Source organism: Crocodylus porosus, unplaced genomic scaffold, assembly GCF_001723895.1.
Source record: "Crocodylus porosus isolate Cpor-Errol unplaced genomic scaffold, CroPor_comp1, whole genome shotgun sequence".
Lineage (NCBI taxonomy): Eukaryota > Metazoa > Chordata > Crocodylia > Crocodylidae > Crocodylus > Crocodylus porosus.
This window is the reverse complement of record NW_017728943.1, coordinates 2,994,908-3,009,335: the sequence shown is the minus strand read 5'-3', so window position 1 is coordinate 3,009,335 and position 14,428 is coordinate 2,994,908. Positions and strand designations below refer to the sequence as shown.

The window sequence follows — 14,428 nt, the reverse complement described above, 5'->3', positions numbered from 1 at the left end:
TTGGCCCTCTTCCAGTCCTCTGGCACCACAACAGAGCACCACGAGTGCTCGTAAAGCCGTGCCAGGGGTCCCGCAATGACCTCAGCCAATTCCCTCAGCATTCTGGGGTGGAGATCATCCAGACCAGCTGATTTAAATACATCCAGTCCCACCAGAAGTTCCCTGACTAGATCCTCACTGACCCTTGGCCTAGAAGCACCTCCCCTGAGGCTTCCAATCAGAAATAAGTCATTCCTATGAAGAGAAGTTAGTGCCAAAGCAAACACCAGATTCTTTTTCAAATCTCTTTTTTGAGTTCTACTCCAATCCCAGTTTGGGAGCTGTGGGGAGATTCCAAATTGTCATTCAAGATCAGCCCAGGCCAGCTCTTTCACCACTAGTTTAGATTATTGTTGAGGGGGATGATAAGAGAGGGCAGTTGGACTGGCTTCTGAGTCCCAAGAATCCTCAGCCATTCTAGCTGGAGAACCTGGAAGCTTTAGGAAGATTTGTCTATGTATATAAACCCTAGTGACTACATGGCACCCAGGAACTGACTGCATTACAACTCTCAAGCAAGGACTTATGCACCAGAACTGTGCTGCAGGCTTTTGTTTCGGTAGTCTTGACGTTAGGGGCTTGGCACATAATGTATAAAGCTATGCACCCATGTAAGTCTTTATAGGAGTATAGCCTATCTTCACAGAACACCTTTACCCATGATCCTCTCTACCAGGCTCCAGTGTGCCACCAGCACTTGCCTTCCACTAAGTTATGTGCACTGGAATCTTGATTGCTCTGGAGCAATCAGTCCTTCAGAAATTTGACAAATAAATGGGAGGTGATGGGCATTAATACATACAGTTGACCTCTTGGACCCAAATTTTCAAAGGTCTCACAGTCACAAACAGGTTTTCAAGCTCTCAGCCCCTTACAGTCATGTTTGGGGTTGATGTGCAGAACCTAGCCATAGAGAAATGCTGAGGGGTGAGCACTTTGAGGAAATTATCCTTCATTGGACAAATTGGACATTTGTTGGAAATCTGGCCTTGAGGTTTTGGAAAATGTGCCCCTGCCTCTCCCAAAACAGTTACCTGAAAAGGCTGGAGACTGCTGTAGGGTGGAATTTGTCGTCAAAGATGAAATCTCACTTTTTTTTATGCCTTTCTGATTTTCTGCTCAGCTTTTGTCAAGCACATCATGTCTGACTGAAGAACAGAAACTTCAGGTGAGTTCATGTGGACCTCCCACCATGCACCTGAAGATGTTTACACACTGACCCAGTCTGCTGGTCACTGAACATAAACACCATTGACTAATGAACTCAGCAGTCATGTAGTGACTTACCATCGACACAGCAAAAATTCAAAGTTCATGCTAACAAACTGCAGTCACCATGTAGAAAAGGTACACATCTGTCCTGTATTCAGAAAGAAGCAGGAACATACAGTCACATCTTATGAGGATAGTGAAATATTTTTTATTCCTTCAGTAACTACAGTCATTCAAGTTAATCATTCAAGTTAGTGATTTTAAGTCTGCAGGGCATTATAACTTGCACCTAAAAATTTTAAAATATTGGCTTAGGAGGTCCCTAAACTGTTAACATTGATTAACAACACATCCAACAACTGCAGTGGTAACAGGTCCAACTGTTGCTGCTGCAGGTTTAACAGTAAGTCCAGCAGCAGCCATGATGGGTCCAATGGGGGTTTGGCAGTGGTGACTTTCATGGTGGGACCAGGTAGCAGCATAGCCAAGCACCTGCAGGGCTGTGTCAGCCCATCCCTCATTTACCCCTCTTCTGCCCACAACCATGTCCAGCAGAGCCCAGGGACCCTGAATTCTGTGGCAGGCCTTTCCCTCCCTCTGGCCTCACCCACAACTTCCACTAGCCTGATGGTGAGCCAGATAGAACAGCACCATGGCCCATATCTGGCCCACAGGCCATATGTTTGACACCCCTGCTCAACCAGTAGTGTGATGAGGGGTGGCAAACAGGACACCAGCCCCTGGTGCCCACTTGGAGGGGCACAAAAACAGCCCAGTCACTGCAGCCAGCCTGGCCTCTCCTGCTGCCCTGGAGTACAGAGCCTGGTTGTTATGCCTCTGGCTGCAAGACTAAGCAGTCAATACTGCAGTGTATTTCATGCCAAACTATGTTATTTTCATGGAATCCTAACCTGAATATTATGAAAATGCTGCTATTATTGTTTCAATTTCATCTGAGATTTAGTTCTATTACTTGGTATCATTGTTGTCATTATGATTCTGAAACATCACACGTCTATCTTCCAGGTTCTTGGAAGCATTTCCATCTGAACAATCATTACTAGTGGCACAGTTCCTTGAACCCTGTCCCTTCCTCTGCAAGGGTCCCAAGTCCAGAGCTGTACTTCACACAAGTCAAAATGAAGAGTCCCAAGTGTCACAACACGCCAACTCTATACTAGTGTGTGCAATAATCTCTGTATATAAAATGACACACAGCTGCCCCTCTGTTTTAAATCTTAATTTATTCTTTTGGGGTTTTTCCTTGTGTTATCTGGCTCATTAAATTTCACACACCCACCAAATGTCATTCCTGTTTGGCTTCAGTCCTTTTGAGGAAGAGTTTGCAGGTCATCATTGCTCCTCATCCTAGTCAGTAAGCTAAAGGGGGAAGTTGAGTTGACTAGTCAGCTATGGGATTTCACAAGGAGGTACCAGAGACATGTTTCTACGGGGAGGGAGGAGAGCCATCTCTGTAAAAGTTGTGCAATGGAGGAGGTCAGATTTGTGGGGCAGAAGTTACTCTGGATTTACAACAGAGTAAGTGAGAGATGTGCTTTGTAGCACGTTTATGCTCCAGGAGCAGCTGCAACACCCCCCGGTAGCTACACAATTTTTGCCCCAGCTCCAGCTTTTCAAGTGCCCTCGTACCTCCTGGTCTCACCCCACAAACTTTCGTTGTTAAACTTAATTAGGTGGGAGGCTGCCCCACGGCTCTGTGGCCCCAAACCCTGCCCCAGGGCTCAAGGCAATCAGGTGCCCATTGGGCACCAACGAGACCTCTAAGCTACACCCTTAGCCTCAAACCCAAGCTACCAGTTAGACAGCAAAAGTTACAAGCCTCTGGTTGCAACTCAGACTGTCCCCATGCTGGGCCTGAGCAGTGGTGACTGTGTAGTAGGTGCACAGGGGTGCTTGTGCACCCCCTGGGAGTGCCAGTGCACCACCTGACAGGCCACACTCCCTCTTAGGCAATGGGCAGAGGGGCCAGGCATGAGTGCCAGTGCCCCCACTGCAAGCACCAGCCAGGGAGTGGAAGCATCAGATGAAGCGCCATGGCCACTTCTGGGAGTGCTGTGACCACTTCCCAGTTGGTGCGATTGGCCACCAGGGACCCCACCCTAAGTCAGTGAGATAGTGAGGGGGGAATCCCCACCGCAGTCACTGACTGGTCGGGGGGGAGGGGGCATGTGCCCCACCTGACTAAGGTGGTACCAGTCACCCATGGGCCTGAACATAAATCCCAGCTCACTAGCTGCATGCACAAAGCTCACACTACTCTCTTCAAGCCCTCAGCCTTATTAGTAGCTCCCAGGTAACTCAGCAACCAACAAGACACTCCCTTACAGCAGTCCCTCTAGGAGCTCCTTCTCTTGCATTATGAAGGACACACTACTTCTGATACTGACATTGGCTCTGGTTTATATGCTCAGAGCCCTGCCCCTTCTGGTCATTTGCTCTATCAGTTGACCTACCAAAGGCTGCTTATTAACCCCAGCCTGGCCAGCTGCTCTTGTCTAGTTAACAAAAACCCTTCCCTTAAAGGGGCCATTCTGTTTTTCCATAACAGAGCAAGGGATCCCTGTTACATGCTTCTTCATGACACAGGCCTAAATTTCAGTGTACTTATACTTTGTCACCTGGCATTCAATGAAGGAGCTCAATGGGTTTTTAGAAGTCAGTTGTACTCTGCCACTGGAGATGCCAGCTGCTGAAGGAGGTGTAGTGTCCCCCCCCCAGAGGCACTGGAACACAGAAGTGGTCAAACAGGTCTTGCTCAAATGAGAGGCAGCAAGGGATCTTCTGTGAGGAAACAGACGATCTCATCTACATCTTATGCGCAAAGGGTCATAAGCAGCTTTTCAAATGGGCTTGGAGCGATCAAGATGACTCTGGAACAGCAATGTCTAAGCTAAGGAAATGTCATAGTTCTGGAATGTAGTAGCTATGTAGACTTCTTTCAATAATATGCTAAAACCGCAACTTGCTTGGTCTACATTAGGTTTTTTAAATGTTCTCCTGGTGTAGAGAGGGCCATAATAGTAGTATCTTAAAATATGCATTGTAGCATTCCAAGATTGACTTTGTTTCCTGCAAACCAAGGGAGATTTCTTGAATGATCATGCCGAGAAATATGATGTGGGTCCCAACTCCCATACAAAGGGGACAGAGCTTCCCTCTATGGTAGTGTTGAGGTCTGACGGTAAGACAGTAAGTGGAAATCATCCTTTCATAAACAAGACTACATTGTATTTAGAACACCATAATGCAAAACGTAAGCAACAGATGCAATTACCTGTGCTGTACTGTTGATCAACAAGGTCTGTGCAACAGGGTGCAGAAACCCTTTATGGATCCAGAAGGGGCTGGCAGTTCTGCCTAACAATATGGCACAGCTGTGGGAAATGAGATGCCTGGGTGGATTCCCACTAAGAGTTATAAAAGGGCTGTAGCTGTGTGGGAGAGAGGGGCTGAAGGGATGGTTCTTGCTGAGGAATGTTAGAGTATGTTTCTGGTTTGAACAGAAAGTAGTAAGATTATTTACTTTTATGAGGGTAGTAGGTAGAGGGGCCAGAACTTTGTGTTTTAACATTTCAAGTGCCAACAAAGGATTTGGTTTTGTTGAGCCCTGAAAGAAGTGTGGCTGTGACCTGCAATAAGTAAGCTGGTAGAAATCTCACAATTTGCAGGATCGTTCACATACTGTGTAGAGATTGGCACGCATTTGCATATCCAGAAGGAAAAGACTTATCTACAGCAAGGACATTCCATGGCTCAAGCTAAGAAAGAAACAATTTATAAAATGCAAGGCAGTGAGGCATGTGAAAAGTGGTGACAGCTCCTTCAAACTTAAGGAGAATCTAAAGATGCTACACCAACTTGTCAGACTAAGAAGTCCTCAGAAATGAAACTGGTGAAAAACTTTGAAAACCAGAAAACACAGAAAGCAGGGGGGGATTGAATAACATCCTTTCCATACGGCTTTTAAGGTCAACACGTTTCAACAAGTCTTTATTTTCAGGAGCTTGAGTACTGACTGCAGCAAGTGGCTCTGGAATTCTGTCTGTGAGCAAATAATGGGTTGGAAGTAGAGGAGAGTGTGAGATGTTTGGAATGAGATGCTTTTCTTTTTACATCACCCACAAACCCACTGCAGGTACAGGCCATAGTCTGGGGGGACAGAGCAGCGGTGCATTCTTAGACCTGTCTTCATTGTTTATCCTAGTGTAACACCCACACACACTTGGGTTGTGTATGGTTAAATGTGTGCTTTTGGAAGCAGAAGATTCTCCAGGCAGATTGATTAAGAGGCTGGAGCGTGGCACTCCCTCATTGGACAAGGCTTGGGTGATGTCACACCAGGTATATAAGAACAACTTAGCTAAGGTTTTTCTACCTTTCTTCTGGGGCTGCTAAGTGTTGTACAGCTGAACTGGGAGCCAAAAATCTGTTCCCCTTCCCCCTTTCACTGAACAGGTGAGCAAAAGCTATATGAAGGGAAAGCCTCATGTACAGACAGTGGCAATGCATAGGCATGTGCACAGGGGTGCACATGAACCCCCTGAGAGCACCAGTGCACCCCCTGACAGGCTGCACTCCCTGCTTAGGTGACAGGCAGAGAGGCAGGTGGGAGCACCCCCTGTAAGCGCCAGCTGGGTAGTGGGAGTGCCAGATGAAGTGCTGCACCCACTTCTCAGTCGGCAACATTGGCCGTGGGGGGATCCCCCCAGTCACTGACTAGTCACTGGGGGGGCACATGCCCCCCCTGACTAAAGTGGCACAGGGAGGTGTCCATGGGTACAGGGAGAGAAAGTTTGTCTTGGAGTTTGAGACCCCTGTTTCCTCTCTCTTTCCCCCCTTTTTGAGTGGGTATTAATCCCTGGAGCAGACTGATTAGGAATGGAGTTCTGGCAGTTTTGGCCACACAGGCCTTCAGTGGGGTAATACCATGGGGGTATTAATCCCTGGAACAGATTGACCAGGAATGGGCCTTGGCAGTTACTGGCCTCTGTTCTGTAATTGTAATGGCTCAGCATTGCAGTATAGCTGAGACTGGATGCCCTGGCTGCAACCATAGACCTGGGCCCTTTTGTGCTGTTTCACAGCTATTGCTTTTCAGCCTGGCTGTGGCTGAACGCCAGCCATATGTTTGGCTGGCAGATTTGAGCCAGGGTGAAGCCTGGCACAGTTTGAGCCAGAGTGAGTCATGGCATTTGTTGTTTATCCAGGCCTTAGTGTGGTATAAGGCTGCCCAGTTCAGGCCCAGCAAGATAGCCCTTGGCCCCCTTTTGTCCCTTTTGTAGTTTGTTTCAACCAAGCAGTGTGGTTGGGTGCTAGTTGTAGTTCAGGCCTAAGCCATGATGGGCCTGACCTTTCCTTTAAGTTCTTTTGTAGTTTTCTGCCCAGCAGAGCTGGCATTGGGACTAGGAATTGTGGTATGCTGCTGAAAGCCACGATTAACCCCTCAAAGCCAACATGTGAAAGTGGAGGTCAGTGCTCTACCATTTCTCCAGAAGCAACAGAACCCCTTGTTCTTAAGCAGCTCCCTGCAGTACAGTGAACCCAAGGAGCAGCTCATAGGACTCTGGTGTGGGCCCCCCTCTCTAGCTCATTGCTATAGTGGTGAAGCCCCAAGAACTACCTTTTGGGGAGCCCTAAGTCCCAGACTTGTCTAGGCATGGGTGAAGCCTCCCCAAGAGGGTGCAACCTATAGACTTTGTAGTTAATAGAATTTTAAAATTTATACTTAGTGGTTTCCTTTATTTTCTGTAATAAATTTGAGCTTTTGTGTTTACACTGCTTGTGAGGAGGGGTTTTTGTTAATATGGGTCACCCCAGCAAATTTAGTGTTCCCAGATTTCTGGGGGGATGTTAAGCCACTGGTATAATTTATGGGTATACCCTGAAATGTGAACCTAGCCCTTGTTGCTGTCAGTTGGTGCTCAGCAGAAGGTTTATGCTAGGGCTACCAGAAGTTTTCATGTTTTGCATCAGCCCAGCAAATTTACCTTTGCTCAACTGGTGGTTGAATTAGGATCTGCTGTTCTCAAATGTTCTGTCTACAACTTACCTCCTGGCTGTGTTCATGGGCATGCTGATTATAGCTGTATTACCAAGAGCTGAAGAATTAGGCTGCAGGCTACTCCACCCCTCAGGGCATCCATCTCTGTATTTGGGCAGTCTGAGGTACTTTCCAGAGAACAAAAGCTTCAGCTGTCATCCACAGAATAGAGGATTCAGGGTGGAAAAGAGGGGTGTAGGAGGGATACACCCATTATCAGGGCCAGGGCAGCAGTCTAGCCAAATTGCCACCAGTTGGCCCTAGTTACCTGAGCTGGCCTGGTTGTCAGTAGCCTGGATACCCCCACCTGGCCCAAGTTGGCTGCTGGGTGTGCCTGCTTTTAAGCAGCAGCAATTTTAGTATCCAGCAGGCTACTCAACAAGATGGATACCTCCTTGTCTAGTCCTGGGTTTCTGATTCCCTGGGTCCTGCCCTTCCATCTCTTGTTTCAGACTCCACTCTAGACCCTAGCACTTTCAGGTTGCCTTCCTGGTTTCCAGACTCCTGTCTTCTGACAGCCAGTTTCTGGTCTGTGGCTTAGCTAAGTGTGAATCACCCACATCTTGGTTCTGTATGACTATAGCTGCCTGTTCTAAATACCCTGGTTGATAACATGGGTCTGGGTCCCTGTTCCTGACCTTCTTCCTCCGCCCCCTGGTCCACGGTTCTACCTTAGATGACCACCTTGGCCTCCTGAGCTGTCTAATTCCCTGACTCCCAGTTCTAGCTTGGACCTTTGCTTCACTGACCTTGCCTGTTACTGACCCCTGGTTTGTGACTCCTTAGGGTCAAGTCCCTACTATCTACATCCTGGGTATACCCCTGACAATTGGTGGTATTTAAAGTATATTTGTTAAGGAACTGCAGAGTCCAATTAATGAGACCAGTCAGCTCCATGGGTGGATCCAGGATTATAAAAGAGTGGGGTGTGGTAGACTGCCCCTCAGATTATGGGGAAGAATGGAGTCAAGGTGTGGCTGAAATCCCAGGGTTGGCAGGTGAGAGAGGGCCGAGCAGGGGGCAAGAAAGAAGTTGCTGTTGCCACTGTCTCCTGCACAGCCTGGCACCCACACAGCTGCTCCCTGCAGCCGTAGCTTGAGTGAGACCGGAGCAGCCCTGAGGCTCCCTCACTCCATGCCCAGGGCAGGAGGTGGGTCCCTATTCCTGCTCCTGCTCAGTTCCTTTGTGTGTCCCCCACTGACCCAGGGACTCCAGTTATGGGAAGCAGCTGTGTGAACTGCCAGACTTGGCAGGAAACAGCAGCAAGGGGAAGCATCCCCCCTTCCTGTTCCTGTTCCTGTTCCCTGCTGGCCAGTAGTCGGGGTCAGAAAGGGAATCTGTGGGCTGCCATCCCTGGTTAAACCTGGCTCCCCACAGCCCAAGCAGGGCAGAAGCAGCTATGCCACGCACTCCCCACGTGCTGCCTTCAGGGACTCATGGCTTGGTCCACCCACCTCAGTTGCTCTGACAGCAGCAGGTCTATGTGCATGCACGTGAGTGCTGCTGCAACAGTAATGCCACCATGGGGCTACTTCTGCTTCTGGGCCAGGACTCCACAGGGGTGTGGGAACCATTCTGTCACTTCTACTAAGTCAGTGCCTTGGGGCAGTGCCTTCCTGGGCCTGCTCCTTGCCTGCCTGAAGTCTTCAGGGGACCCAAGCATCTGGGGCTATGGAGAACTGGAGCCAGGCAGTATGACTTTCAGAGAACTGGCTCTAGCATGTAGTGCATGCGGTGTGTGACTGCACCACTACATCCTCCCTGGATCTGCCCTTGGTCAGTTCCAGCATTGCTGGTGAAGACACACTGGGCAGTGTGAAACTGTTTAGAATGATTTATTTCTTTTTCACTGTACAGATGATCCTTGAGAGAGTTCTAAAAGCAGGACAGTTGATCCAGGATCCTGGACTTTGCTGACAGCTCTCAATAGAATATCAAACCTGGCAGCCACATGGCTGCACTCTTCTCCAACTCCCATCCCCTACCCATCAGGGAGGAAAGAGGGATGCCTTCTCACTCTGCCTTCCCCTGTTTTAACTGCTATCCACACTGTTCTGCCTTTGCTGTTGGATGGAGTGAGAATAAATTGCTTTGTCACTTGGAAGAAAGCAGAATTAAGATGAATGACCAGTCAGGTTAAGGGGAAAGATGGAGCCTCAGTTTGCAATCAAGGGCTCAAGGAGAACGAATGAGAACCAGCAAAATGGAGAGGCAGATGGGTAATGTTCTAGGAGGGGAGGGGAGAGACAGCTGGCTGTTATGGTTGCATTTTCACTTCTCAGCATAGGTAGAAAGATGATAATAGTTGGGGAGCAATTGAGTAGGTGAAGTGAAAGTGGTGAAAGTGTCTGGGGAAAGCTGACAGGTGCCTATGGGAGCTGAGTGGAGGGAGGTATGCCTGGGCATCATGGGGTAGCTAGGAATAGTGGGTTGCTCATGTGTACATAATGTCCTAGAAGCTCCAGGAGAGAACCCAACAAGACTGACTCTCAGTGTATTTCCTGTCTGTGAGAGACATTCAACATCATTCCCTTCTAATGGCTATTCAGTGCTCTGTGCAAAATTGGTTGATAGATATCTGTAATCTATTTATCTGTCTATTTACCTGCCAGGCTTCACCATGGCGGAGATGATGAATAATTCACAATGGATAATTTATTTGATGAATCTCACTCCTCCCTTTAGCTAAACATCTGGAAGCAGGTGGCTATTTTCTCGACTTCAATTCCTATTCAAATTTCCTTTCCCTCGTGCCTTGCAACTTGAAATGTAAGCTGTGTTGCTTAGATGTAACTGGTCATGGAAGTTACCTGGCATGTTGCTCTTCACTGATTCAAGAAGTGTGGCTTTTCTTCTCCAGTATCTGGTAAATTCTAATATTATAAAAGCCTTTGTCTGTCTGTCTGTCCATAACGCTTTATTCGCACTCTGATTGGTTGTCTGAAACAACCAATCGGAGTGCTTCAACAGCGTTCCAGACAGGTGGCAGCAGCAGGGCACAGCACCGCCATAATGGTGGGGGATGGAGGGGACGAAGTGTGGGGGTGAGGCCAGTGGTATTCATCTTGCCCCCCCCCGCCCTGCTCCCTGGAGGATGGAGCAGGGTGGTGAGGCCCTGGACCTGAAGAGGGGTGGGGGGAGTGGGCCTGGCCCTGCAACAGCAGGGGGGGAAGGTGGGGGAGTGAGCCCAGCCCTGAAGCAACAGGGGGTCTGGATGCGGGCCTCTGTCCCTGCCTATCCCTTCATTCTTGACAGGCAATTGGCTAGTATTATTTGTAAGAGGCAAATTTAAAATGAGTTCTGATAAGCACAACATGTGACTGAACTCCTTTGCCTGTGATGCACTTACAGGCCCTCGTGTGACAGTATCTAAGTACCTCACAGTCTTTAATGTAATTATTCACACCTTACTCAGTGAAGGGACATGGTAGCAGACCTAGCAAGGTCTCTTGCTATGGATCCACCAGACTGCCCCCAGTTGACCAAGCTGTAAATGATCATCTGGGCTGTGGAGTACAGAATCCCCAGATGTGACCTAGCCACATTACTTTCTGTAGCCATTGACTACAGAAACTGTTGTGCTTTCACCGTGCCAGCTTGAGCAGTAGCTAGGTTCAGGATGGATCGTTGAATCTCCCTGTGAGGTAAGGTTGTGTTACTAATCCCATTTTACAGATAGGGAACTGAGCCATAGGGGTGCTAAGGTGCTCAGGCTTATACAGCAAATAGTAGCAGAGCAAGGATTTGAACTCAGGTGTCCTAAATCCTCAGTTAGTGACCTAACCACTCTGTCATCCTTTATCAGCCATCAGAAAACCTGAGAGCAATGAGACAAGAAGGCAAACAGACACAAGGAATCTGCTTTTAAATACTTATGTTTATGTCGGAAATTTCTGATGTGCTGACAGAGGGCATGGGTATTTGTGATGTTGTGCACTACCAAATCCAGTTGCTCTTTAAGAGAAGCCTTTGAATGGAGGGTACAGACTGCAACAGCACTGTGGGGAGGGTGGAGTGGAGATAGCAGACATTGTATAGACAGAAACAAGACAGTAGTGGGGAGGGAGGGTGAAAGGGCAGGAGAGGCAGGGGGCAAATAATTCTTATGAAATCCAGGTCTAGAGGTACACTCAGAAATGGGAAAGGATTATCTAAGTCTTGTGGGACTCTTCTGTATCTCTGTAGGGCACAATAACTACTACTGACTTGGGGGGAGAGGCTTTACTGTTGGTGCTCCCTTCTCTTGGTTGGTCTTTCAAAAGGTCCCATATGCGAGATGGCACTGCAAAGTAAATCTATCTAGCAAAGCCAATGGCCATCTAAATGCAGCTGCCCCTAGTCCCAGGCCTCATTAGCCTATGCCACCACCTGTCCCTGTTGCTGACGATGCAGAGGCTTCTAGGGGGTGGGTGGTCTTTAAAGCAGTCGCATTTCTAAAAAGCATCTGTTGACATCAGCCAGGGCCCCTCACACAGAACACTTCACAGCTGGAGGAGGCTATATTAATCAACACTCAATCCAAGAAAGTCCCAGGACAATAGTTGACAGTGTGTCCTTTTATAGCTCGGATGCTATGTTCATATTCTGGGGGCTCTGAGAAGAGGTAAAAATAGCCTCCCATTCTGAGGAGAGCCTGAGGCTGTATCTCTTATGTCTGAGATAAGACAGCATTTCATACCAAAGATGGTTTGGATGCTGGAAGAGTCAGCACCATCCCCTATGGAATGGAAGAGACAGACAGAGCCAGCCTTCATGCTGGGGAGCTGTCATTCGCACATGGCACAGTGATAAGATCGTGAGGTGGAGCTGGAGAGTACAGACCCTACTCCTTGAGATGGCACCTCTCTCCATGCTGTATAGCAGATGACAAAGGCCTCCTGGATCTTCAGATTCTTCCTGAGCCCACTGTTTGAAACAGTGCCCAGCTGCTCCTTGTGCCAAATGAATCAGAGGGTCTCTGCTGGTAACCAGGTGTCAACCCTAGAGAAACCATCACTACAGGTCCTGGCCTTTCCAGGCCAAGATCCTGAAAGTGAATACCTGTAGGTTTATTTAAATGTTTACAGATTTACAAATAAATGTGTATGCATTTCTTATTTCAATCCAAATATCTGTGCTGTCTATAGGAGGTGGGAGCAGTAACGGGAGAAACAGCAAGCTCCCCAGCCTGCCAAAAACACTTGCAACTTCAACTTGTAAGGGCAGGGCAGGACGGCAGGGGAGCAGCATGATTCTTGTTGTGGCAATACAGCCCTGGCCCCTTCCCTGTGGCGCACGTTTCAAGCAACGTGCCTTTGCGTGCCATGCTATGGCATGTGTACTGGGGATTGCTTATCCTGGTGTACAGGGTCCCAAGTGTCATTTAGCACATGCAACAGCTTTGATTGGTTACTAGTCTAATGACAGATGAGTGAATAAGAAAGGACAACCAATTAGAAAGCAGTCTGCTTCCTTGTAAAAGAACCAGAGAACTGCAGAGTTAGGTAGTCTGTGGTGCATTGTTCTGTCATTAGCTAATTAACTCTCACTGCTCTAGAGTAAGGGTGAATGGAACTGGATACCACCATGATGTGTCAGATGAGGGATTGGCCCAAGGTCACCCACCAAATCAGTGGCAGAGTTAAAATTGGAATGAAGGAGTTCTGGACTTCTGCTCAGCCTGTTAATGATGTTTTTAAGGCCACAGGATGTGAATTGTTCTCTCCAGCCAGAGGTACCCCTCAACTGTAGGGCAGGCTCATAACTGGGACAGCATGGGGGGGGGGGTACAAGTCCCAAAGATATCAGCTTATAGAATCATAGAAAATTAGGGTTGAAATGGACCACAGGAGTTCATCTAGTCCAACCCCAGACCATCCCCAACTAGATAATTCCAGCCAGGGCTTTGTCGAGCTGGGCCTTAAAAACCTTTGAGGATGGAGAATTCCCCCACCTTGCTAGGTAACCCACTCCAGTGCTTCACCACCCTCTGAGTGAGAAAGTTGTTTCTAATATCCAACCTAAACTTCCCTTGCTGCAACTTGAGACTATTGCTCCTTGTTCTGTTACCTGCCACCACTGAGAACAACCTTGCTCCATCCTCTTTGGAACCACCCATCAGGTAGTTGAAGGCTGCTATTAAATCCCCCCTCAGTCTTCTCTTCTCTAGACCAAATAAATCCAGTTCCGCCAGCCTCTCCTCATAAGTCATGTGCCCCAGCCCCCTAACCATTTTTGTTGCCTTCCACTGGACTCTCTCCAACTTGTCTGCATCCTTTTTTCTCCTGCTTGCATTTCCACCCCTCATAAATACCAGTTCTTTCAAGACCAGGGCAGCTCTTGCACCCTTCAGAAATCAGGTCTTGAGTCTCTCCAAATTTTACTGGATTTCTCAACTGGTGGGATGCGAAGGTCCTCTAGGTGGGACTTGGGTTGTGGCAGTGAACTCATTTGCTTTTGCACGCTTCAATTCCCACCCCCACCCCCACCTGCTGTCAACTGGTGGACCAGGATTTTTTTACCTTATGTAGGTGGGAAAGGTTGAGAACTGCTGCTGTAAATCACCTCATTATCTTACCAGTATAGTAAGTCCCTCTAAACCTGGTTGATGAGTAGGAGTCCAGGCTTTACCCACGTTACATAATCTTTAGGATGGAATGGGCTGTACCAAAATAGGCTGAGTCTCACTAATGATATGGACAGATGTCTTTCCCTGCAGCAGGAGCAGTGGTTCTGTAATGTTACCTTGGGCTCAAACTGGATGTACAACAGAAAACCAATTTTAATACATGGAACCCTATTCAGAGTTCCTGGACTTGAGGATCCCAAAACTTTGGAAAATGAGCCTTTGGTGTTGGGTATCCTCATAACCTTTTTCATAAGTCATGGAAGATGTGGTGTTCTTCAAAGACTTCACTGCCAGAATCAGGTTATTATCTGAGAATCTCAGCTCTCATTGACTCAGGTGAGTTTCTAGTCCTCAGGGTTACACCCCCCCCAAATCAGAATTATAAATGCTTTAACCTTAGATAGTGAATACAAATTAACCCCATCATTTATTATTCTTAATAGCTGATGATTTTTTAGCCACTCTCGTTCATTTTGAATGCTTGAGGCTGACAATACCGGGACCCAGAT

General features: G+C 47.9%; 1 protein-coding gene across 1 annotated transcript in view; it reads left to right on the top strand.

Annotated features, from left to right (window-relative positions):
- Positions 1 to 2,560, top strand: part of MYL4 (myosin light chain 4) — a 26,388-nt gene extending 23,828 nt beyond the window's left edge. The window contains exons 6-7 of the mRNA XM_019548457.1: positions 1,163 to 1,207; positions 2,278 to 2,560. Of these exons, the coding sequence (XP_019404002.1) occupies positions 1,163 to 1,191 (29 nt within the window). The 3' untranslated portion in view covers positions 1,192 to 1,207; positions 2,278 to 2,560. The remainder of the gene's footprint in view (positions 1 to 1,162; positions 1,208 to 2,277) is intronic.
- The last annotated feature ends 11,868 nt before the right edge of the window (positions 2,561 to 14,428 follow it).